Source organism: Carcharodon carcharias, chromosome 17 (genome assembly GCF_017639515.1).
Source record: "Carcharodon carcharias isolate sCarCar2 chromosome 17, sCarCar2.pri, whole genome shotgun sequence".
NCBI lineage: Eukaryota > Metazoa > Chordata > Chondrichthyes > Lamniformes > Lamnidae > Carcharodon > Carcharodon carcharias.
This window is the reverse complement of record NC_054483.1, coordinates 66,875,691-66,901,551: the sequence shown is the minus strand read 5'-3', so window position 1 is coordinate 66,901,551 and position 25,861 is coordinate 66,875,691. Positions and strand designations below refer to the sequence as shown.

Below are 25,861 nucleotides of genomic sequence, written 5' to 3'. Positions count from 1 at the left end.
ACTCTCTCTCGATCTTTCTGTCTCACACACTGACTCTTTCTCTCTCTCACACACTCTCACTCATATGATCTCTCTCTCTCACACACTCTCTCTCTTCCTCACTCTCACTCTCCCTCTCTCTCGCACTCACTCTCCCTCCCTCTCGCACTCACTCTCCCTCCCTCTCGCAGTCACTCTCCCTCTCTCTCGCACTCACTCTCCCTCCCTCTCGCACTCACTCTCCCTCCCTCTCGCACTCACTCTCCCTCCCTCTCGCACTCACTCTCCCTCCCTCTCGCACTCACTCTCCCTTCCTCTCGCACTCACTCTCCCTCCCTTTTGCACTCACTCTCCCTCCCTCTCGCACTCACACTCCCTCCCTCTTGCACTCACCCTCCCTCTCCCTAGCAGTCACTCTCCATGCCTCTCGCACTCACTCTCCCTCCCTGTCGCACTCACCCTCCCTCCCCCTAGCACTCACTCTCCCTCCCCCTCGCATTCACTCTCCCTCCCTCTCGCACTCACTCTGCCTCCCTCTCGCACTCACTCTGCCTCCCTCTCGCACTCACTGTACCTCACTCTCGCTCTCACTCTGTCTCCCACACTCTCACTCTCCTTCAATTTTGCACTCACTCTCCCTCCTTCTCGCACTCACTCCCCCTCCCTGTCGCACTCACCCTCCCTCCCCCTAGCACTCACTCTGCCTCTCTCTCGCATTCACTCTGCCTCCCTCTCGCACTCGCTCTCCCTCCCTCTCTCGCACTTACTCTCCTTCCCTCTCTCGCACTCACTCTCCTTCCCTCTCTCGCACTCACTCTCCCTTCCTCTCTCGCCCTCATCTCCCTCCCTATCTCGCACTCACTCTCTACCTCTCTCGCGCACTCAGTCACACTCTCTCTCTATCTTTCTGTCTCACACACTGACTCTTTCTCTCTCTCACACACTCTCACTCATATGATCTCTCTCTCTCACACACTCTCTCTCTTCCTCACTCTCACTCTCCCTCACTCTCATTCTCTCTCATACACCCTATCTCTCTCACACACACACACGCACACACACACATTCTCTCTCCCTCACTCTCTCTTTCTCAAAGATACAGACAGACACACTCTCACACTCACTCTCCCTCCCTCTTGCACTCACTCTCCCTCCCTCTCGCACTCACTCTCCCTCCCTCTCTCACTCACTCTCCCTCCCTCTCGTACACACGCTGCCTCTCTCTCGCACTCACTCTCCCTCTCTCTCGCACTCACTCTCCCTCCCTCTCGCACTCACTCTCCCTCCCTCTCGCAGTCACTCTCCCTCTCTCTCGCACTCACTCTCCCTCCCTCTCGCACTCACTCTCCCTCCCTCTCGCACTCACTCTCCCTCCCTCTCGCACTCACTCTCCCTCCCTCTCGCACTCACTCTCCCTTCCTCTCGCACTCACTCTCCCTCCCTTTTGCACTCACTCTCCCTCCCTCTCGCACTCACACTCCCTCCCTCTTGCACTCACCCTCCCTCTCCCTAGCAGTCACTCTCCATGCCTCTCGCACTCACTCTCCCTCCCTGTCGCACTCACCCTCCCTCCCCCTAGCACTCACTCTCCCTCCCCCTCGCATTCACTCTCCCTCCCTCTCGCACTCACTCTGCCTCCCTCTCGCACTCACTCTGCCTCCCTCTCGCACTCACTGTACCTCACTCTCGCTCTCACTCTGTCTCCCACACTCTCACTCTCCTTCAATTTCGCACTCACTCTCCCTCCTTCTCGCACTCACTCCCCCTCCCTGTCGCACTCACCCTCCCTCCCCCTAGCACTCACTCTGCCTCTCTCTCGCATTCACTCTGCCTCCCTCTCGCACTCGCTCTCCCTCCCTCTCTCGCACTTACTCTCCTTCCCTCTCTCGCACTCACTCTCCTTCCCTCTCTCGCACTCACTCTCCCTTCCTCTCTCGCCCTCATCTCCCTCCCTATCTCGCACTCACTCTCTACCTCTCTCGCGCACTCAGTCACACTCTCTCTCTATCTTTCTGTCTCACACACTGACTCTTTCTCTCTCTCACACACTCTCACTCATATGATCTCTCTCTCTCACACACTCTCTCTCTTCCTCACTCTCACTCTCCCTCACTCTCATTCTCTCTCATACACCCTATCTCTCTCTCACACACACACGCACACACACACATTCTCTCTCCCTCACTCTCTCTTTCTCAAAGATACAGACAGACACACTCTCACACTCACTCTCCCTCCCTCTCGCACTCACTCTCCCTCCCTCTCGCACTCACTCTCCCTCCCTCTCGCATTCACTTTCCCTCCCTCTCGCACTCACTCTCCCTTCCTCTCGCACTCACTCTCCCTCCCTCTCGCACTCACTCTCCCTCCCTCTCGCACTCACACTCCCTCCCTCTCGCACTCACCCTCCCTCTCCCTAGCAGTCACTCTCCGTGCCTCTCGCACTCACGCTCCCTCCCTCTCTCACTCACTCTCCCTCCCTCTCGCACTCACTCTCTCTCCCTGTTGGACTCACCCTCCCTCCCCCTAGCACTCACTCTCCCTCCCTCTCGCATTTACTCTCCCTCCCTCTCGCACTCACTCTGCCTCCCTCTCGTACTCACTCTGCCTCCCTCTCGCACTCACTGTACCTCCCTCTTGCACTGACTGTGCCTCCCTCTCGCACTGACTCTGCCTCCCTCTCGCTCTCGCTCTGCCTCCCACACTCTCACTCTCCTTCAATTTCGCACTCACTCTCCCTCCTTCTCACACTCACTCTCCCTCCCTGTCGCACCCACCCTCCCTCCCCCTAGCACTCACTCTGCCTCCCTCTCGCATTCACTCTGCCTCCCTCTCGCACTCACTCTCCCTCCCTCTCGCACTCACTCTCCCTCCCTCTCGCACTCACTCTCCCTCCATCTCACACTCACTCTCACTCCCTCTCGCACTCACTGTCTCTCCCTCTTGCATTCACTCTTCCTCTCTCTCGCACTCGCTCTCCCTCCCTCTCTCGCACTTACTCTCCTTCCCTCTCTCGCACTCACTCTCCTTCCCTCTCTCGTACTCACCCTCCCTTCCTCTCTTGCACTCATCTCCCTCCCTATCTCGCACTCACTCTCTACTTCTCTCGCTCACTCAGTCACACTCTCTCTCTATCTTTCTGTCTCACACACTGACTCTTTCTCTCTCTCACACACCCTCTCTCTTCCTCACACTCACTCTCCCTCCCTCTCGCACTCACTCTCCCTCCCTCTCGCACTCACTCTGCCTCCCTCTCACAGTCACTCTGCCTCCCTCTCGCACTCGCTCTCCCTCCCTCTCACACTCGCTCTCCCTCCCTCTCTCACTCACTCTCCCTCCCTCACGCTCTCACTCTCCCTCCCCCTCCAGCACTCACTCTCCCTCCCTCTCGCACTCACTCTCCCACCTTCTCGCACTCACTCTGCCTCCCTCTCACATTCACTCTGCCTCCCTCTCGCACTCGCTCTCCCTCCCTCTCACACTCGCTCTCCCTCCCTCTCTCACTCACTCTCCCTCCCTCATGCTCTCATTCTCCCTCCCCCTCTAGCACTCACTCTCCCTCCCCCTCTCGCACTCACTCTCCCTCCCTCTCTTGCACTCACTCTCTCTCCCTCTCTCGCACTCACTCTCTGTCCCTCTCTCGCACACTCAGTCACAGTCTCTCTCTCTACCTTTCTCTCTCACACACTGACTCTCTCTGGCTCTCTGTCTCTCTCACTTGCTCTCTCTGTCTCTGTTTCTCTCTCTCTCTCTCTCTCTTTCTCTTCACACACCCTCATTCCTATGATCTCTCTCTCAGACACACTCTTTCTATCTCACACTCTCTCTCTCTCTCTCAGTCTCTGTTTCTTGGTCACACACTCTCATATCACTCTCTCAGTCCCTCTCGCTCCCTCTCGCTCCCTCTTGCTCCCTATCCCTCCCTCTCGCTCCCTCTTGCTCCCTTTCGCTCTCTTTCGCTCCCTCCTGCTCCCTCTCACTCCCTCTCTCTCACTCTCTATCTTGCTCTCTCTCATGCTCTTTCTCTCACACTCTCTCCCACACACACACACTCTCTCTGTCTCTCTGACAGATACACACCGCACCCTCTCACGTACACTCTTTCTCACGCGCACACACACGCTCTCTCTCGCTCTCTCTTTCTCGCAGATGCATACACATGCGTATACAGACTCTCTCTCTCACTCACACACACTCTCTTTTTCGCACACTTTCTCTCGCTCTATCTCTCACACACACACACTCTCTTTCTCTTTCCCAAGTGTTCGAACACTCTCACTCACTCACACATAGACACACACACACACTCTCTCTCTTGCTCTCTCACACTCATACTCACACTATCACACTCACACTCACACTCACTCTCTCTTACACTCTCTCTGACACACTCTCTCACACACATGCTCTCTCTCATAATCACTGTCTCTCTGTCACTCTCTTTCTCTCTCATTCTCTCACACACTCAGTCACTCACTCTCTCAAACACACACACATATTCTCTCTCTCTCCCTCTCTCTCTCACTCTCTCCCTCTCTTGCACTCACTCCCTTGCTCCCTCTCCCCCTCCCTCTCTGTCCCACTCGCACTTCCTCTCCCTTTCGCACTCTCCATCTCGCACTCTCCCACTCTCTCTCCTTCTCACGATGTCTCTCCCTCTCCCTCTCGTACTCTCTCTTCCTCTCCCTCTTGCACTGACTCTCCCTTGCTTTCGCATTCACTCACCCTCCCTCTCACACTGTCTCCCTCTCGCACTCTCTTTCCCTCTCCCTCTCGTACTCTCTCTCCCTCTCCTGCTCCCCCTCCCTCTCCCTCTCCTTCTCGCACTGCACACTCACACTTGCACTCGCACTCTCACACTCTCTCTCTCTTACACTCTCTCTCTGACACACTCTCACACACATGCTCTCTCTCATACTCACTGCCTCAGTGTCACTCTCTTTCTCTCTCATTCTCTCTCACACACTCAGTCACTCACTCTCTCAAACACACACACATATTCTCTCTCGCACCATCACTCTCTCACTCTATCCCTCTCTTGTACTCACTCCCTTGCTCCCTCTCCCCCTCCCTCTCTGTCCCACTCGCACTTCCTCTCCCTTTCGCACTCTCCATCTCGCACTCTCCCACTCTCTCTCCTTCTCACGATGTCTCTCCCTCTCCCTCTCGTACTCTCTCTTCCTCTCCCTCTTGCACTGACTCTCCCTTGCTTTCGCATTCACTCACCCTCCCTCTCGCACTGTCTCCCTCTCGCACTCTCTTTCCCTCTCCCTCTCGTACTCTCTCTCCCTCTCCTGCTCCCCCTCCCTCTCCCTCTCCTTCTCGCACTGCACACTCACACTTGCACTCGCACTCTCACACTCTCTCTCTCTTACACTCTCTCTCTGACACACTCTCTCACACACATGCTCTCTCTCATACTCACTGCCTCAGTGTCACTCTTTCTCTCTCATTCTCTCTCACACACTCAGTCACTCACTCTCTCAAACACACACACATATTCTCTCTCGCACCATCACTCTCTCACTCTATCCCTCTCTCTCGCTCTCCCCCTCTTGCTCTCCCTCTCCCACTCCCTCTCACACTCTCCATCTTGCACTCTCCCTCCCTCGCGCTCTCTCTCCCTCTCGCACTCTCTCTCCTTCTCGTACTCTCTCTCCCTCTCCCTCTCCCTCTCACACTCTTTCTCCCTCTCCCTCTCTCCCTCTCGCACTCTCTCTTCCTCTTGCACTCTCACTCCCTCTCGCACTCTCTCTCCCTCTCCCTCTCGCACTCTCTCTCCCTCTCCCTCTCGAACTCTCTCTCCCTCTCGCACCCTCTCTCCCTCTCCCTCTTGCACTCTCTCTCCCTCTCCCTCTCGCACTCTCTCTCCCTCTCGCACTCTCTCTCCCTCTCCCTCTCGCACTCTCTCTCCCTCTCCCTCTCGCACTCTCCCTCCCTCTCCCTCTTCCACTCTCTGTCCGTCTCCCTCTCGCACTCTCTCTCCTTCTCCCTCTCCCTCTCCCTCTCCCTCTCCCTCTCCCACTCGCACTCACACTTTCTCTCCCTCTTGCACTCTCTGTCCCTCTCCCTCTCGCACTCTCTCTCCTTCTCCCTCTCCCTCTCGCTCTCGCTCTCCCTCTCCCACTCTCACGTTCTCTCCCTCTCGCACTCTCCATCTCACACTTTCGCTCCCTCGCACTCTCTCTTCCTCTCCCTCTTGCACACTCTCTCCCTCTCCCTCTCGCACTCTCCCTCCCTCTCCCTCTCGCACTCTCTTTCCCGCTCCCTCTCGCACTCTCTCCCTCCCCCTTTCGCACTCTCTCTCCCTCCCCCTCTCGCCCTCACTCTCTCTCCTTCCCACTCATTCAGTCACAATCCCTCTCTCTCTATCTCTCTCACACGCTGACTCTCTCTCCCCCTCTGTCTCACTCACTTGCTCCCTCTTTCACACTCTCTCTCACTCACTTTCTCACACACAGAGACCCAGATAGTAAAGGAGGAGAATAGAAAAATTAGTTTTAGAACTATAGATATTAACATTAATTAATATGAGTTCACATGATTTCCAGACTCAGAGTTCAATGAGGAGTTCTTTCATGTAGGAATTCGAATTCAGCTGGCTGAAGACAGGATTTGAAGGGTTCACTTTGTAGGTATTGCGGCTCCCACAGATGAAGTAGGTACACAGAAACTGGATAGGTTCTGCGGGCAATGGTAGAATATCTTCCAGCATAATCAGGCTTGGAGGCACAGAAAGATGGTGACCGGACGCTCAGCCGGGTGGTTGAAGTCCTTTCCAGTTGATGTTAAAACAGCAGACAGAGGATTTCTCAGTTCTCAAAGGCATATAGAGATTTCAAATTGGTCACCTGAGTCATGTGACCTTCTTTCTCCACAATGACTTCCAAAAGGGATGTTTACTTAGTGTCTTGAACTGGCTTTGAGTTCAGAGCTGATAATGCCCCAGACGTTAGTTGTTGAAAGAATTGCCATCCATATTGAGGGTCTGGTGTCAGGAAGCCATTGTCTAGGCAGATCCAAGCAAGGTGAGCTTTTCAGATGCAAATGACGTGCCTTTTGTTCCCTTTTGACATGGGCCTAGACAGTCCTGGGTGTGATATGAGCCTGATAACAGCTGTGTTGTCATAATGAGTTTGATGTGCGTTTGATGTGCAAGTCTCCTGGTTTTGTGATGATGAGAGGTTTGTACAATGAAGTGTGAGATCCCACTGGTTGAGAAAAAAATGCTTTCGCTTTTGTAACTCCAGGGGATAGCTCCCAAAGAACCAATCCTGTGGTCATATGTCTTGTAACAGCCATCTTTTTGGTTCAGCGGGAAATCTATTTTTAAAAATATAACAAGAGTCAAGTTTTGCATTTCTTTTCATGTCCCAGGGACCCAACAATTGGCTGTTTTTTTTTCCAATACTTTCATTACTTGTATTATTGAAGAAAAAAATCCATTATTCTATTTTGAGCATAATTTACTTCATTTTAGCTGTTCAATATTTGGAGTTGTTTACATTTGTTTATTTGATACTTGAACAATAGGCTGGTTTGAAGGAAATAATGGGTAAATGATTTGATTAACTAAGTGTCATCAGCTGAATTTGATCATTCTGAAAATGATACAACTTGCAGATCCAGATTTCGGAGTAGCCTGGATTGTTTGAGTTGGGGACAGGTGAAATTTGCTCACAGTTTCTAGTGAGAGCAGGGCTTGATGGTGGCATGGACATTTTCCTGGAGTATAGTTAGGGTGAAAATCATTTTTGTGAGTTTCCACCCCACCTTGCCCCCATCACAATTTTTAGGCCAGGTGGAGGTGGGGTTGGTTCTTTCATCTTCTGTTAGCAGAATTGAAATTGAAAATGTACAAAAATTATAGAAGGATGTCAAGAGGAAAATAAGACTGTAATGAGAAAATATGGGAATTGAATGGCAGTTAACATAAAACGTAACCCAAAAATCTTCTACTGGCATTCAAATAGTAAGCGGGTAGCAAGAAGGTGGGTGAGGCCTATTAAGGACAAAAAAAACATTATATATGGTTAAAAGCACAGGGCAAGGCTAGAAGGAATGCTTAGCTTTTTGCATTGGTGTTTACTAAGGAAGAGGATGCTGACAAAATAGCAGTGGAAGCCGAGATGGTAGAGGTAATGGATAGGGTGAAAATTGGTAGGCAGGATGTGCTGGAAAGGCTGGCTATACTTAGGGTGGAAAAGTCAATGGGTCCAGATGGTTTGCATTCCAGGTTGCTAAGGGAAGTGGAGGCGGAGATAACAGAAGGGCTTGCTATAATCTTCTAATCATCCCTAGATATGTGGAGTTGCCAGAGGATTGGAGGGTGGCAAATGTGACACCCTTTTCCAAGAAAGGTGTAAGGGCATTCCTAGTAACTTCAGGTCGGTAAGGTTGCAATAATCAGAGTAAAAAATAATAGGCACTTGGAAGGGTTTGAAGTTAATTAAGGAGAGCCAGCACAGATTTGAAAAGGGCAGATTTTGTTTGACTATTCTAATTGAATTTTTTGATGAAATAATAGAAAAGGTTGGTGAAGGAAATGTAGAGAATGTTGTCTCTATGGATTTTAAGAAAGTGTTTGACAAATACCACATAAAAAGCTGATTAACAAAATTGAAGCTCATGGATTAGAAGTGTCAGTGTCAGGTTGGAGAAAAAATGACTTAAGAACAGAAAACAGTGAGTTGTGATAAATGGTTCTTTTTCAGACTGGAAAGGGGTAGATAGTGGTGTTCCTCATGGTTCAGTGCTAATTCACTGATTTTTTTGATATACATAAATTACTTGGATATTGGAATATAGAGTAAAATTGCAAAATTTGTCAATGATACTAAACTTAGAGGTGTGGCAAACAGTGAGAATGATACCAATTAACTGCAACAGGACATAGACAGGCTAGCAAAATGGGCAGGCAAGTGGCAGATGGAATTTAATACGGAGAAATGTAAGTTAATACATTTTAACAGAAGGAATGCAGAGAGGCAGTATATTCTTAATGGCACAGTTCTAAAGATAGAGGACTACAAGGATTGAGTGGGAGAATGGGAATAACTGGATTGCTGTACAGACAGCCTGCATAGACTTGATGGGCCCAATGCCCTCCTGTGCCATAATGACTCTATGATTTGATATGCAGCCTTTTTTTTCATTTTAGAATAATTTAATGGTGTACATATGAAATTTTGATACCGGGGATATAGATAGGCTAAGTGAGTGGGCGAAGATCTGGCAAATGAAGTATAATGTGGGAGAGTGAGAAATTGTCCATAATGGCAGGAAGAATAAAAAAGAAGCATATTATCTAAATGGTGAGAGATTGCAGAGCTCTGAGATGGAGAGGGATCTGGGTGTTCTAGTGCATGAATCACAAAAGGCTAATATGCAGTAATTAGGAAGGCTAATAGAATGTTATTGTTTATTGTGAAGAGTATTTAATGTAAAAGTAGAAAAGTTATGCTTCAGTTATACAGGGCCAATGTGAGACCACACCTGGAATACTATGTACAGTATTAGTCTCCTTATTAATATAAATGCATTGGAAATAGTTCAGCGAATGTTTACTGGAATCAGAGGTTTGTCTTGTGAGGAAAGGCTGGACTGGCTAGGCTTGTATCCTCAGGAATTTAGTAGAGTAAGAGACAACTTGATCGAAACATACAAGATTCTGAGGGGGTCTTGACTGGGTGGTTGTGGAAAGGATGTTTCCTCTTGCTGGTGAATCTAGAGCTAAGATCACTGTTTAAAAATAAGGGATCTCCCATTTAAGACAGAGATGAGGAGAACTTTTTTTCTCTGAGGGTCGTGAGGCTTTGGAACTCCCTTCCTCAAAAGGCAATGGAAGCAGAGTATTTGAATATTTTTAAGCAGAGATAGATAGCAAGGGGGTAAAAGGTTATCTTGATAACCTTGTTAAGCAAGGGGTTGAAAGGTTATCAGGGGTAGGCAGGAATGTAGGGTTGAGGTTGTAATCAGATCAGCCGTAAGTTTATTGAATGGTGGAGCAGACTCAAGGAGTTGAGTGGCCTATTCCTGTTCCTAATTCATATGTTCGCATGTATATTTGTATGTCTATTTGAACTATGAAAAACCTCCAGCCATACAATTAAATTTTGCCCTTACAAAATTGGATTGTGTAAAAAGAGCATTATGTGCCACATGAGATTGATGATGGTTTTAGGTGGAGCAACTTGAGATGATTATGAATTAAGGGTACAGCTGTACTGAAACTTTCATATTGATGTGAAACAATTTTGGGTGCATATCAATATAAAAGTGACAGTGTAACTGGAGACTAAAGGGTGCACTAAAGTGTGAGGTATAAGCCTCCACAGGACAACCATATCACAGCAATGTATGTTGTGCAGACTGAAAACACCAGTCTAAAAATATCAGTCAAACAATATATTGGCACTAATTTAAGTATGTTGTCTTGGGTATAATTTTTGCTCCAGTATATTGGTTATAATTTGCTAATTACGCATGGTGCCAAGTCTTAACTTGATATGTGCAGTGAATACTTCCAAAGAAAATTGGAAGAAGATGAAGAGCATAGGAAAAAAGATGCTGAAGTCGAGGAGATAACAGAGCCTGATTTATCAATTTCAACCATCACTGCTCCTACTGTAGACAAGAAAAAGAAATCTCTTAAAGGTTGGTGTACATTTTAATAATTTAGAAAAATACTTATACAAACTGGTCGGCCTTGATATTAAAAATAGCTTATTGAATATTACAAGTGAGAAATGCATCCCCAGCCCACTGAATACACGGTTGTTGTTGTTTTACAGTGGTGGATTTTGTGCATTTGCCCCTCTGCCAATAGGTAGGTCACTCATTAACATATTTGAATTAGGCTTTCACAGTGTGATTGGGTGCCTGATTTAAATTTAACAGTTGCTGCATGAGTTTCCCAGGGATCTGGAAACTTGGTAGAAAAAGGGAGGCAGGAGCTGCAGGTTCAAGCAGGTGGGGGAGTATGGTGCTGGAGAACCACATACAAGTGAAACCAGCATGACCAGCAAAACCGAGTGAAGACTGTGAAATCATCCCCAGTAGCAAAGAGCCAATTCCAAACACTTGTGGGTTGCAATCTTCTGGGGAGTTTCAGACCATAACTACAACCTGGAAGCTGTGGGCTCCACTGGTGCTCAAATGCTGGTAGGATACCATCTCGCCAGCCCACCTCTTTTAATTCCAAGCCTTTGGGAGTAGATTGATCTTCCACCCATCTATGCTGCACAGGAAACTCATACGATCAGATCCATAGATCCATTGAGGTGAAGACCTGGCATCACTGGGTTTCTCCCGATCCTGTGCCTCTGCCATACCAGCACCAGTAGGTTTCTGTCTCAGGTATGCAGCTGCCCCCAAGGATATTCAGAATCTTTATTCATCTTCTAGAAACCAATCAAGAAATACTGATCTCATGTATATCAGGGATCTTGTATTAGCAAATTATTTTAATGCAGGTGCTGACAATTCCCCCACATTCCCTTTGCAATCTCCTTTGAAATTGCTGTGATTCCCAATACATCATGGAGATTGAAAGACAAGGGATACCTTCACAAATCTTGCATACCAGCTTTCTGTCTCTTGTTAGGAACTGGAGATAGTTTAAGCAAGTTAAATGTGTATTTGTGTGTGTTAGGAATGAGTTGTAGCTTTAAGTTTAAGTTTAATTTGTGTTTCTGTGCTGGTGTTGTTAAGAAAGGGGGGAACTTGAGTTTTAGTTTCACTTTTAAAGATGCTTGCATTTTAATGAGGCTTTACGACTCTTGAAGGGAAGTTAAAGCAAACACAAGGTAGAACAAACTGTGCTGTTGCCTAGCAACAGAAGCCCAGAGAGACCCACAGAGACAAAGGAAAACAGAACAGCAGTTTTTTACTTCAGTAGGAGCCAGGTGGGGCTGGACAGCAGATGGAACTGAAGAGAGAGATTTCCAAAAGGAACCGAAAGGTCCCAAAGCCAAGGAGCTAGATAAAAAGGAGTCCCAAGAATGCCAGCTAGTCAAAGGAAGAATAGGAGCCTGGAAGAGATCCTGTTAAGTGAAGTTAAGAGTGAGGAGCAGAGGAATGCTCCAAGCTTAAAGGGAGAAAGCTGCAGGATGTAGACTTAAAGTGAAATAGGCTTGCAAGAAGCCAGAAGATCCAAGGAAGCAACCAAAGGTTGGTAACTCCTTACTATGGGCATGTCAAGCAGTGGTATTCTGTTGGCATGGTTGAGTATCTCAGGGAGAGTGCATGGAAAGCGATCCAAGGGAGAGGAACATTGGCAGGAGAGTTCAAAACCCTGGAGGTGGACCTTTCTGGAAGGCATCTGAGAGAAAGCATCATTTAGGAGAAGATTCCAAAATGAGTTCTTCTAGAGTGGAAAGACGGAGTTCAGTAAGACCAGTTGGTTCATGGTGTGACAAGAGTCTGTGGGGAGTCAATGAGAGATCCAGAGCATCTGTTTGGGGCGGCATCTGTCACTTTGTTTCAGAATGTAGTATGCTGACCAGATCTATTGGCTTACATGTACTATGTTCTTACTGTGAACATTATAGTATAATATAGCTTTTGTAACTTGTTTTGGCCTTACAAATCTGTATATATCTGTAAAGGTATAGTTGTGGAAAAAGGAGTATTGTAATATAGTTCATCTTCTCTTGTTTAATAAATGATTTATTCTTTTGTTAAAAGTTCATCAGCTGGCTCCCGTGACCCTGTTCAGTACCACTGTCCACGTTTCTAAACAAAAAATAGAAGTTAGGGTCTATCAAGCCAGGTTCCACCCTGGGGATCTGGCTTGTCCAGCAGTAACATCAGCTGGGACCATGACACTCTGCAAGAGATGTATAACCTTTGAAAGTCTTTAACGCAGAATTGCAGACTGCTCTGCCATGCATATCTGCAAGCCTATGGCTAAACATTAACATGGCCAATCTAAAATCATTACATTTGTTTATACACAAGGAGATGGAGCATTTATGAACATCCTGGAATAATTTTTGCCTTGCTACTGTTTTTGGTGGAAATGGTACAGTAGTGAGTTGAAAATTTTAAAAATAAACTTCCTACCATCTTTACACTTGCTGCAGTTTTGCCTCTGAAGTAGCAATCCAGGCTCCAGCCAGAAATGTACAGGGGGTTTATTAATATATTTAAATTGGGGTCCCTTGATAAGCATTGAACCCTGATGCAATTTTGATGTCCAAAGGTGGAGGGCCTTTGCTGTGCAAGCTGTGCTTAATCACCCTGAACCTCCTTGAAAGGTAAGTCACTCAGGGCCAAAAAGGTTTGTGGCAGCCTTTTTGGGGAAAATGCATGTTCTTCCTGTCGCTCCATTAAAGTGCTACCAGCCATTGTCTGACTACTCCCCCATCACCCATTAATTATCCTTGGTGAGCTTCTGACTTAGCTCCACAGATGGTCCACAGAATTTCTCATCTGTCGCCCACCTTGCTCCCTCTGATCATCAATAAGCCTATCAATGCTCATTAACACCTGCCTCGTGATTTGGGCTGCATAAAAAGTGCATCTTTCTAGGAAAATTAATTTGGAGGTGCCCTAATTTAAACATTCAGAATTAAAACACATTAAAATTTCTAGAATCAAATGAGTCAAGATGGGGAAATTAAATGTCTGCAATAAAAGGTAAGAGATTTCACATAAGAATTATCATTGTCAGTTATTACAATATGGGAAGGCAAGAGATTACAAAACAAATTTTATTTAAAAAGTTATGTTGGGATAGTGCTACAGTTGGCATCAACACTCTTGAGTTGGAGGCAGGTGAAAATTGGTTAGAGTTCTTGCTCCCAGTCAGTACTAAGCAATTCTTGTTCAAAATGTGAGAGAGCATTTTGAGAGTATAGAACTGGTTTTGGCTGTGATGTTAAATAGCATGCTGATAGTCACAATTAAGGCTTACTCATGAGGAATGGTTAACTGGGTGAAATACTGGCAGATTCCTTTTTAGCAAGGAATCAATGTTTTCAGGACGCAAGTAAGAAGATAATATCAATTATTTGCCTTCTATTTAGAACTTCTATTTTTTTCCCCAAAAATGCTACAGTAATCCAAATAACACCATTAAAGTTATCTCCATATTATTGATTGAAGTCTGATTGATCTGTCCTGATTGAAAGTCAGCTTTGAAATAGCTGACTTTTTTTAAATAGAGCAACTTAAAAAGGTACTTGGCTTCCTACATACAATTATATGAAAATGATGGACAGGAAATGACCTAGTGGTTCATCTAGTCTATCCTATGTACTTGTACTGCTCCAAGCATCATGAATACAGACACACTCTCACCACCAATAGCTGGGAAAATTTCTCCTCAATGCCAGTAGATGATCAAAATTACTCTGGGAATTCATATTTATTGTATTAAATTGCAGCTAAGAAAAGTATTACGCCAGAGAAACCCATCAAACCCCGTGAACCACAAGAACCACTTTTTCTTGGAAGTTTGGCAATTGGTGTAGTATCATTGGCAGTGGCCAAAGCTGCAGCCAGACTTCAGAATACTTCTTTGTATTTACATATTGCTTCACTCAATCAAGAAGAGGTAGGTAGACATTTAAAAGATTCTTTATTAGCTTTTAAGTTTATTCAATTCATAATTACTGTGTAAATATTACAAGCTGCAACTATGTAAAATCAAACCTGCAACTTTTAAGCAATGCAGTAGAATGGCAAAAGGCCCTATAAATTGGTGTAGAGATTACATTCTCAGCTTATAAATGTTTAACTTTTGTGCCACACTTTAAATTAGTATATATTAACAATGTACTTTCTATTGGTGTTTCATTTTAAAGTATTTGTGAAATTGTTTAATATTCAGTGCGAATGATACTTCAAAGGTAATGCTGCACATACCTTTAAGATTTTATTAGATCTTTGGATGGATAAGGACGAGGTAAGTGAAGACCTTGTGAAGACTGATCCAAAAATGATAAGGGAAAGGAAAGTGAAGCAAATAGTGATGGCATCCTGGGGTGAAATGATAAAAGTAAAGGGAGGACAAGGCATAGTTTATAAGCATTGTAATAGGGAGCATGCATTAGCATTGTCATTAGCATGTCAGCCCTAAGCAGCTCACCATCAACCATTGTAATATTAAGTTCAGTAGAGATGAAATGTTAATAACATTGCATATTGTTTCCTAAGGGTAAGTAATATAGCAACATTGCCTGCTGAGCTAAGTGGAAGAGGAAGCTCAGACAATAACATTATTATGAGGACCCAGGCTAACATGGCAGGTTGACATGTAACGTACTAAAGAAGGAATATGAGTAATGCAAAGACTCATATATTTGCATTTATTTCATGCATTTTATCTAAGGACCTAGCAAAAAATATTTTTTTACATGTCTATAAAGGAGTTAAATTTGTAGATAAGTTACGTTTTTAGATGTAATGGTTTTGTTCAGGAATAATGAGTTGCATACCGCTAGATGGGGAGTCAACTGTTGATGAAAAGTGCAAGAAAAATAATTGGGATTCACTGAAGCTGTTTGGACTAATAATTTGAGGAAAAGTAAATGAGCAAATGTTTGAAATTAAGAGATTCCGATGACAGTGTTTGCGGATAAAAACTAAGAATATAATGTAAGGATTAAGCTTGGATAAGAAAATGTTTAAGGTTAAGCATAATCCTAAACCAGGCTTGTGCACCCTTTTTGGGTGGGGGGCCACATTACAATTATTCTCACACTCGGGGTGGGGGGCGGTGGTGTTGATGAGCAAATTTTGGAAGGAAAAGAAACAAAAACAGAAAATGCTGGAAAAACTCAGCAGGTCTAACAGCATCTGTGGAGAGAAAAACAGAGTTAACATTTTGAGTCTGTATGAATCTTCTTCAGAGCTAAAGAGAAGTAAAAATGTGATGAAATTTATACTGTTTAAGGTGGGGCAAAACTAGATAGAAGGCCAATGGAAAGTGGGGGCAAAGGAAAGATTGACAAAGATGTCATGAACAAAAGGACAAAGTGGGTGTTAATGGTAGTGGTAAGGGCTAAAGGAGGTGCTGATAGTGCCATTAAGGTAAGAAAGCAGAATGTGTTAATAGCAGGACAAGGGTAAGCACTCTGGAAAGAACAACATGAACAAGTGACAGATGGCCCTTGTGGGGGTGGGGTGAGGGAAGGGGACGGTGGTGGGGAAAAAAATCGAAAATAGGATAAAAGATAGGAATAAAATAATGAATAAATGAATAAAAATAAGTGGATAAAAATTTTAAAATAAAAATAAAAAAATGAAAATGAGTATTAAAAAAGCGGGTAAAAAAAGGGCTGAGGATAGAGGAGAGAGTTCATGATCTGAAGTTTTTGAACTCAATGTTAAGTCCGGAAGACTGTATAGTGCCTAATCGGAAGATGAGGTGCTGTCCCCCTAGTTTGTGTTGGGCTTCGCTGGAGCATTGCAACAGGCCAAGGATGGACATGAGAGCAGGATGGTGTGTTGAAATGGCAAGGAATAGGAAGGTCATCCTTGCAGACAGGCCGAAGGTGTTCCGCAAAGCGGTCACCAAGTCTGCGCTTGGTCTCGCCAATGTAGAGGTGACCATATTGGAAGCAGGGAATGCAGTAGACCAAATTGAAAGATGTGCAGGTGAAGCGCTGCTTTACCTGAAAGGATTGTTTGGGCCCTTGGATGGTGAGGAGGGAGGAGGTAAAGGGACAGGTGTTGCACCTTCTGCAATTGCATGGGAAGGTGCCATGGAGGGCACCACCACTCTCTTCCATCTGGTTGAACTTGTTCTCTCACTGAACAATTTCTTCTTAAACTTATCTCACTTCCTCTAAATAAAAGGTGTGACTATGGGCACCCGCATGGGCCCCAGTTATGCCTGTCTTTTCATGGGGTATGTGGAACATTCCTTGTTCCAGTCCTACTCAGGCCCCCTCGCACAACTCTTTTTTTTCGGTATATCGATGACAGCTTCGGTGCCACCTCATGCTCTTGTTTGGACCTGGAAAAATTTATTAATTTTGCTTCCAGTTTCCACCCCTCCATCACCTTCATATAGTCCACCTCTGACACTTCCCTTCCCTTCCTTGATCTTTCTGTCTCAATATCTTGTGATAGACTATCTGCCAATATTCGTTACAAGCCCAACGACTCCCACAGCTACTTCAACTACAGCTCCTCACACCCTGCTCCTGTACGGACTCCATCTCGTTCTCCCAGTTCCTTCGCCTCCATCACATCTGTCGGATGATGTCACTTTCCAAAACGGCACTTCTGACCTGTCTTCCTTCTTCCTGAACTGAGGTTTCCCACCCACTGTGGTTGACAGGCCCCTCAACCGTGCCTGACCCATCTCCCACACCTCTGCCTTCACACCTTCCTCTCCCTCCCAGAACCATGAAAGAGTCCCCCTTGTCCTCACTTTTCACCCCACCAGCCTCCACATTCAAAGGGTAGTCCTCCACTATTTCCGTCAACTCCAGCATGATGCCACCACCAAACACATCCTCCCTTCACCCCTCCCATCAGCATTCCATGGGGACCATTCCCTCCCGGTCACCCTGATGCACTCTTACATCACCCCCAACACCTCAACCCCCTCCCACGGCACCTTCGCATGCAATCACAGAAGGTGCAACAACAGCCACTTTACCTCCTCCTTCCTCACAGTCCAAAGGCCCAAACGTTCCTTTCAGGTGAAGCAGCGCTTCACTTGCACCTCCTTAAATTTGGTCTTCTGCATTCACTGCTCCCAATGCGGTCTCCTCTACATTGAAGAGACCAAACGCAGACTGGGTGACTGCTTTGTGAAACACCTTTGGTCTATCCGCAAGCATGACCCAGACCTTCCTGTTGCTTGCCATTTCAACATACCATCCTGCTCTCATGCCCACATGTCTGTCCTTGGCCTGCTGCAATGTTCCAGTGAAGTGTAACGCAAACTGGAGGAACAGCACCTCATCTTCTGATTAGGCACTTTACAGCCTAACGGACTTAACATTGAGTTCAACAACTTCAGACCATGACCTCTCTCCTCTTCTATCCTCACCCCTTTGCTACCCCTTTTTTCAATACTCCTTTTTTAACCACTTATTTTTATTTATTTTATTCATTGTTTCATCCCTACCTTGTCTCCTTTTCTTGACCTTTTTTCCCACCACCATCCCCCTCTCCCCACCCCACTCCCACAAGGGCCATCTGTCACTTGTTCATATTGTTCTTTCCAGAGTGCTTACCCTTGTCCTGCTATTATCACATTCTGCTTTCCTACCTTAATGTCACCATTAGCACCTCCTTTAGCCAGTACCACCACCACTAACACCCCCTTTGACCTTTTTGTTTATGACACCTTTGGCAATCTCTCCTTTGCTCCTCCACCTATCGCTGGCCTTCTATCCAGCTTCAGCTGCTCCACCCTGCCTTAAACAGTATAAGTTTCATCACATTTTTACTTCTCTTTAGCTCTGAAGAAGAGCCATACAGACTCGAAACGTTAACTCTGTTTTTCTCTCCACAGATGCTGTTAGACCTGCTGAGTTTTTCCAGCATTTTCTGTTTCTGTTTGATTTCCAGCACCCACGTTATTTTGCTTTTATTTGAAAGGATAAAGTTTGATACAACGTTAAACTTGAATTTTTTTAAAAAGCTGACACCTGAAAAGAAACAACTTGCTGAGCAAAGAAAAATACCCAACAATAAATTGACAATTTAAAAAAAGTGATAAATAAAGACAACCGTTAGACTGTGAAAGGGTGAGAGTATATGTGTCCAGCTCACTTGCAGACTCAGGGTGCTCACTCATTCACACTCGCCCACTCTGAAAGTGGGTGAGAGTACTGTTAGTGTGTTGAGGTGAGGGCAAATCAGAACCCTGAATCTGAGAGTGAGCCAGATACACACCCTCCCCTCCTTCTCAATCCCCCTACCTGCCCTGTCTCTCTCTCTCTCTCACACACTGGTGCGCACACACATGCACGCACACCCCGCACACGCACGCACACCCCGCACACTCAGCCACCCTCACAGTCACTCACTCATTCAGCCACCCTCACGCTCACTCACCCTCACTAAATCAGCTGGGGTGGGGGGTGCTGGTGAGTGCAGAAGGGAGACCTGGAGCGAGGCCTGAAGCTTAGCGGCACCCAAACACAGGTGATCACCAAGGGGAGTGTCAAGAACCAGGAGTACGCCTGGAGAACTGGGGGAATGAGGGGAAAATCGGGAGAACGCTTGGAGAATCGAGGGAACGAGGGGAGAACCGGTGGAACACGGCTGGAGCCAGGACAGAGAACCAGGAACAGGGTGAAAGTGGCCGGAGGCAGGCCAAAGCACCACGAGTTGGGGGAAAGCAGCCGGAGCCACGGGAAAGTGTGGTGAGTGTGCTCCAGAGTCTCTGTATCTTCACATATTGTAATTGCCAACGTTCGCTGCTCCTCCAATCACAGCCTGTTTCTCTCCCATGTTTACTGCTGATAGGCTCGCTATTGGTGCTAAAATTAAATCTTAGTATTACAATAGCAAGATTAACCCAATGCTATGAAGAGCTATATTGTTATAATTTGGGGCTTTTCTCTTTAGATAACAGAACTTAGAGATGACCTGATAGAGCTTTGTAAAATTATGTGTTGAACAAGTTAAGGGAAGAAAGAACGGGTGAAATTTTACAGGTGAGGGGAGGCAGTTTCCGGTGCATGCAGGCACTTAAATCCCCTAAAGTGACACAGGGTTGGGATCTTGACATCACCCCACCCTTTTTCAAGTTTTTTTTGGGCAGGTTTGAAGGTGAGCAAGGAACCCCCATACAACTGTCGGGTAAGGCATTTAAATATTCTAATAAACAATTAAGTTCTGTTTTATCTAAGAATTCAGGATTTAATGGGCAGTAGATCTATTTCCCAAGCTGTGTGAAACTCGCCAGGGTCATTGAGGTGAGTGCACAGTTCAGAATGCCTCTTCAGTAAAATTGGGAGACTGGAAAGCCTTTGACCTGTGAAACTGAAGAACTCCAGCCATTGCCAGATGAGAGGCTGCTGCTCAGAGCACTCAGAGTGCTTGACAGGTGATTGCCAACTTCTTGAAAGCCATTACACCTGTCTTGCACTTCACTCGTCTTCAGCTGCTCTTTCCTGTTGTCACCCTTCACTGCAGCATGGGAGCAGATTATGCAGCTCTACCTGGCACCTCTGACAAAGATCAAGAGGAGCAACAGCAGGAGCAACATCAGCAGCAGCACTTCTCCTCAGCCACATGCTGTTCCATAAAGCAGAGGCCATGGATACAAAGATCTAGCTCTCAGTAGACAAGATACCCCAACACAGAATCTATAGCACACAGTCAGTTATCTCATCACGTGTGAGTACTCATGCCTCAGGAGGTTCAGGTTTTCATAGCAGGTCATTGCTGACAACTGCTTCCTGGAATAAGACTTCCTTCCCAGTGGGCCAGGTGAGTACACATAGCCAACGGCCATCAAGATGCCTGCCTGTCTCTGGAGGACTACCATCTCCACCTCCACCCCTTGGCCCTCTGTGTGTCCCTGAGGTTGTCAGCTGTCTTCTCCTGCAAGGAAAGCAGTGTTAGTAATGGCTTGTGTGGATATTAGGAAAGAACAATATTTGTGGAGAGTGAGACTTGGGTGCAACAGGGCAATAAGATGTGGGTGAGTGCAAGTGTTGTTTGGATGGGGATGTGACATGCCTGAAGAAAGAAATATGAGTGGAGCTGTAAGGTATGTTGTACTGAAGAGTGCTGAGCAGGAGAATGCTGGTTAAGTCACTGTGTGGGGCTTGGCATCTGAAAATATTTTGCTATCACCTTTCCGGACCTCCTGAAGTTCCAGATTTTCTTGGTTCATTGTTTCCAGGTTGGAGGGACCGCATTTCTGTGCTGATTTCCTCAGTTGCCTCCATTTATGTCTGCACAGTTGGTGAGGTCATTCTATTCTTCCAGTCCTTGAAAAAGATCACTATGTGCTGGTCCAGATGCTTCAGTCTCTATGCTAATATTTACTACAGTAGCATTTGTGGTTTGTTCTGGTTGTAGTGTATTGTGTTGGACTTGAATGGTCTAAGTTCAGCTACAAAAAGAGTTTATATTAGTAGTGAGGACTGAGTGCATGCAGTTGTTGAGTAAGAAAGTCTCTATTTTTATTTTGTACAAACCTAATATAGTTTGTAGTTGGCACTAAACTGAAATCTATAGTTTAAATTCTGTAGTTGCCAGCCTTAAGCAGTGTTTTCTCAAGGGTTCCAGTGAAAGAGCAGCTTAATGAAGAACCAGCAGAAATGGGATCCTCATTAAGTGATTCAGATAGGCCTATTGTGTTAGGAGCACATATAAGTAGCTAATTTCATGCGATTTATAATAGAATGCCGGAGTTGAGTGCTTCAGGGAATTAAGCAGAGGAAGGGAAAGAGGTAAGAAAAACAAGAAAAATGCCGGAAAAGCTCAGCAGGTCTGACAGCATCTGTGGAGAGAAAGGCAGAGTTGTCAGACTTGCTGAGTTTTTTCAACATTTTTTTTTGTTTCAGATTTCCAGCATCTGCAGTACTTTGCTCTTATATAAGGGAAAGAGGTGGTTGGTTGCTTTTGCTTAAACTTTTTCAGCCTCCAGGAATTGATTTTTGCTCTGCTACAGGAGAGTAAGCTGGCTAATTAGTGAGCATCTGGTTAATATTAAGGTTTATTCTATTCCTAAGACTCAAAATAGTATATTTTGTGTGAGAGGTGAGTGGGAGAGAAAAGGTGTGGATCGAGAGTCACACCTGCAGTGAGACCAGCAGCGGAGTGACATCACAAACCATACCATGACGCGATTGCAGGGAAAGCAGCTGATTGGTGAGTATTTCTAGTCGTTAAAGTAAAAGTCAGGCCTTTAGTTTGTGTTTAGGTCTCTAGTCTTTTTTCTCTCTTTTTCTTAAAGTTAGTCTAAGTATTAGATTGATATTGGTGTAAAAAAAATTACAGTAAAGAGCAGGGATACTAGAGTAATTAAAAAATTAAATTAAACACAATTTAATTAAATTAAATTAAATAGTGATGGCAGAACCAGTGATGTGTTGCTGCTGCAGCATGTGGGAGCTGCTGGACACCAAGGTGATCCAGAGTGACCATATCTGTAGTAAATGCTTGCAGCTCGAGGAACTTCAGATCTGAGTTGAGGAGTTGGAGTCCGAGCTACAAACATTGCGCCACATCAGAAAGGGGGAAAGCTACCCAGACACTTTGCTCCAGGAGGCGGTCACATCCCTCCGATTTGGTCTGTGATCAGGGACAGGACGGTGTGACTGCCGGTATGGGGACCCAGGGGGTAGCATTCGAGGAGCCTCTATCCCTGCAATTGTCCAACAGTTATGAAGCTCTTGCAAGCTGTGTGGACGAGAGCAGGGACTGCAAGGAGGATGAGCAAAATGACCACGGCATCGTGGTACAGGGAGCCATTCAAGTGGTGGAAGGAATATAGTAGTGGTAGGGGACAGTATAATTAGGGGGATGGATATTGTTCTCTGCAGCCATGAGCTTGAGTCCTGAAAGTTGTGTAGCTTACCCAGTGCCAGGGTTAAGGACATCTCCTTAGGGCTGGAGAGGAACTTGGAATGGGAGGGGAGGGATCTAGTTGTCATCATCCTCATTGGTACCAGCAACATTGATAGGACTAGAAGGGAGGTTCTGCTGAAAGAATTTGAACAATTAGGGACTAAATTAAAAAGCAGAAAGTCCAAGCTAATAATCTCGGGATTACTACCTGATCCACAGGCAAACTGGTATAGGGTAAATAAAGTCAAGGAGTTAAATGCGTGGCTCAGAGATTGGTGGGAGGTGTGGGTTTCAGTTCATGGGGCACTGGCACCAGAACTGGGTTAGAAGAGAGCTTCACTTGAACCATGCTGGGACCAGTGTCCTGGCGAATCAAGTAACTAAAGCTGTAGAGAGGGCTTTAAACTAAATAGAGGGGGGTAGAGATCTGGAGAGGGGATTTGTAGGCTTACAAAGAAAAAGGATATGGCAGCATTGCAGGGCACCTATTTAGGTAATGATACCCAGAGTGTAACACGAAGGGACAGTGTGTACAAACATTTTTTTAAAAAGCAGTAAATAGGGTCAAAGGGGGAAAAGATGGTAAAAAGACAAAATTAATGGCTCTTTACTTAAATGTGCATAGTATTTGGAACAAAATAAATGAATTAATGGCACAAATAGCGGTTAATGGGTATGATCTTATAGCTATTACAGAGACATGGTTACAAGGAGATCAAAGCTCAGAACTAGATATTCAGCGGTATGTAACTTTTCAAAAGGACAGGCAGGAAGGAAAGGGTGGTGGAGTAGCTTTGTTAGTACAAGATGGAATAAGTACGATAGCAGGAAATGATTTTTGATCGGAAGATGTAACATCCATATGGGTGGAGGTAAGAATTAACAAGGGGAAGAAGACACTGGTGGGAGTAGTCTATAGGCTGTCTAACAGTAGCAATACTGTAGCACATAGAATAAGTTAGGAGTTAATGAGGGCATGGAAAAAAGGCAGTACATTAAGCTTCATATAGATTGGGAAAATCAAATTGGCAAAGGTAGCTACGAGCAAGAATTCATAGAGTCTATTCAGGCCAGTTTCCCAGAACAACATGTGGACCCAACCAAGGACCAGGCTGTTTTGGATCTGGTAGTGTGTAATGAGGCAGGTTTAGTAAATGATCTCAGAGTAAAAGATCCCATAGGAAACAGTGATCATAACATGGTAGAATTTAGCATTCAGTTTGAGAGTGAGAAACTTGGGTCGGAAACAACTGTGCTAAACTTAAATAAGGGTAATTACAAAGGAATGACGGCAGAGTTGGCTGGAGTGGACTGGGAAAGGGGTTCAGCAGAAAAGATGGTGATGAACAATGGCAGACATTTAAGAAAATAGAAAACAAAAACAGAATTACCTGGAAAAACTCAGCAGGTCTGGCAGCATTGGCGGAGAAGAAAAGAGTTCACGTTTCGAGTCCTCATGACCCTTCAGCAGAACTGGAGAAAATAGTTCATGACTCACAGCAAAGATATATCCCAGTGAGGAAGAAGGATTCTAGGAGGGGGAATGAACCAACCATGGTTAACAAAGGAAGTGAAGGATAGACTTAACTTCAATTTGAAGTTTGAAAGAAAATTGATAGAAAAAAACATACAAAGATTAGTGGTAAGCCAGAGGATTGGGAAAGTTTTACAAACCAACAAAAGATGACCAAAAAAAATAAAGAGGGAGAAAATAAACTTTGAAGGTAAATTAGCAAGTAATATAAAAAGAGCTTCTTTAACTATATAAAAAGGAAGAGATAGGCACAAGTGAACATGGGACCGTTAGAGAATGAGGCTGGGGAAAAAATAATGGGGAACCAGAAAATGGCAGAGGAGCTGAATAAACATTGCATCAGTCTTCACGGTAGAAGACACTAATAGCATTCCAAAAATACTAAATAATCAAGGGGCAAAAGAGGGGGAGGAAATAAATACAATAACTATTACTAGAGAAAAAGTACAAGGGAAACTAATGGGGCTAAAGACTGATAAGTCCCCTGGACCTGATGGGCTGTATCCTAGGATACTAAAGGAAGTAGCTGCAGAGATAGTGGATTCACTGGTATTAATCTTGCAAGAATTCTTAGATTCTGGAAAGGTCCCAGAGGATTGTAAAACTGCCAATGAAGCACCCTTATTCAAAAAGGGAGACAGAAAACGGTAACTATAGGCCAGTTAGCTAAACATCCGTCATTGGGAAAATGTTGGAGTCTATTATAAGGGATGTAATAGCAGAGCATTTAGAAATACATAATATAATCAAGCATAGTCAGCATGACTTCACGAAGGGGAAATCATGCCTAACAAATTTATTAGAATTCTTTGAGGAGGTAACAAGCGGGATAGATAAAGGGGAGCCAGTGGATGAAATCTATTTGGATTTCTAAAACGTGTTCAATAAGGTACCGCACATAGGTTACTTAATAAGATAAGAGCCCATGGTGTTGGGGGTAGTATATTAGCATGGACAGAGGATTGGCTAACAGAAGATGGAGAATTAGGATAAGGGAACCATTTTCAGGATGGCAACCTGTAACTACTGGAGTGCCACAGGGATCAGTGCTGGGGCCACAATTATTTACAATATATATTAATGACTTGGATGAAGGAAGTGAATATACTATCGCTAAGTTTGCGGATGACACAAAAATAGGTGGGAAGGCAAGTGGTGAGTATGACAGAATTATTCTACAGAGCATTATAGATAGGTTAAGTGAGTGGGCAAAAGTCTAGCAGATGGAATATAATGTGGGAAAATGTGAGATTATGCAATTTGGCAGAATGAATAGAGGAGCTGATTATTATTTAAATGGAGAAAGACTGCAGAAAGCTGCAGCACAGAGGGATTTGGAGGTCCTCAATGAATGAATCCTAAAAAGCTAGCATAGAAGTTCAGCTGGTAATAGAGAAGGCAAATGGAATGTTGGCCTTTATTTCAAGGAGAATGGAGTTTAAAAATAGCTAAGTCTTGCTAAAATTATACAAGGCACTAGTTAGGCCACACCTAGAATACTGTGAACAGTTTTGGTCCCCTTATCTAAGGAAAGATATACTGGCACTGGAGGCAGTTCAGAGAATGTTCACTAGATTGATCCAGTTGAGCAGGTTAGGCCTGTACTCATTGGAGTTTAGAAGAATTAGAGGCGACCTTATTGAAACATATAAGATTCTTATGAGGCTTGACAAAGGTAGGTGCTGAGAGGTTGTTTCCCCTTGTGGGAGAGTCTAGGACCAGAGGGCATAATCTCAGAGTAATGGATCGCCCATTTAAGCCAGAGATGAGGAGGAATTTCTTCTCTCAGAGGGTAGTGAATCTGTGGAATTCTTTACTGCAAAGGGCTGTAGAGGGTTGGTTGTTAAG

General features: G+C 45.2%; 1 protein-coding gene across 1 annotated transcript in view; it reads left to right on the top strand.

The window, feature by feature from the left end:
- The window catches only part of eno4 (enolase 4), a 545,628-nt gene that overhangs the window by 458,628 nt on the left and 61,139 nt on the right, over positions 1 to 25,861 (top strand). Inside the window, exons 7-8 of the mRNA XM_041209277.1 lie at positions 10,496 to 10,635; positions 14,370 to 14,539. Of these exons, the coding sequence (XP_041065211.1) occupies positions 10,496 to 10,635; positions 14,370 to 14,539 (310 nt within the window). The remainder of the gene's footprint in view (positions 1 to 10,495; positions 10,636 to 14,369; positions 14,540 to 25,861) is intronic.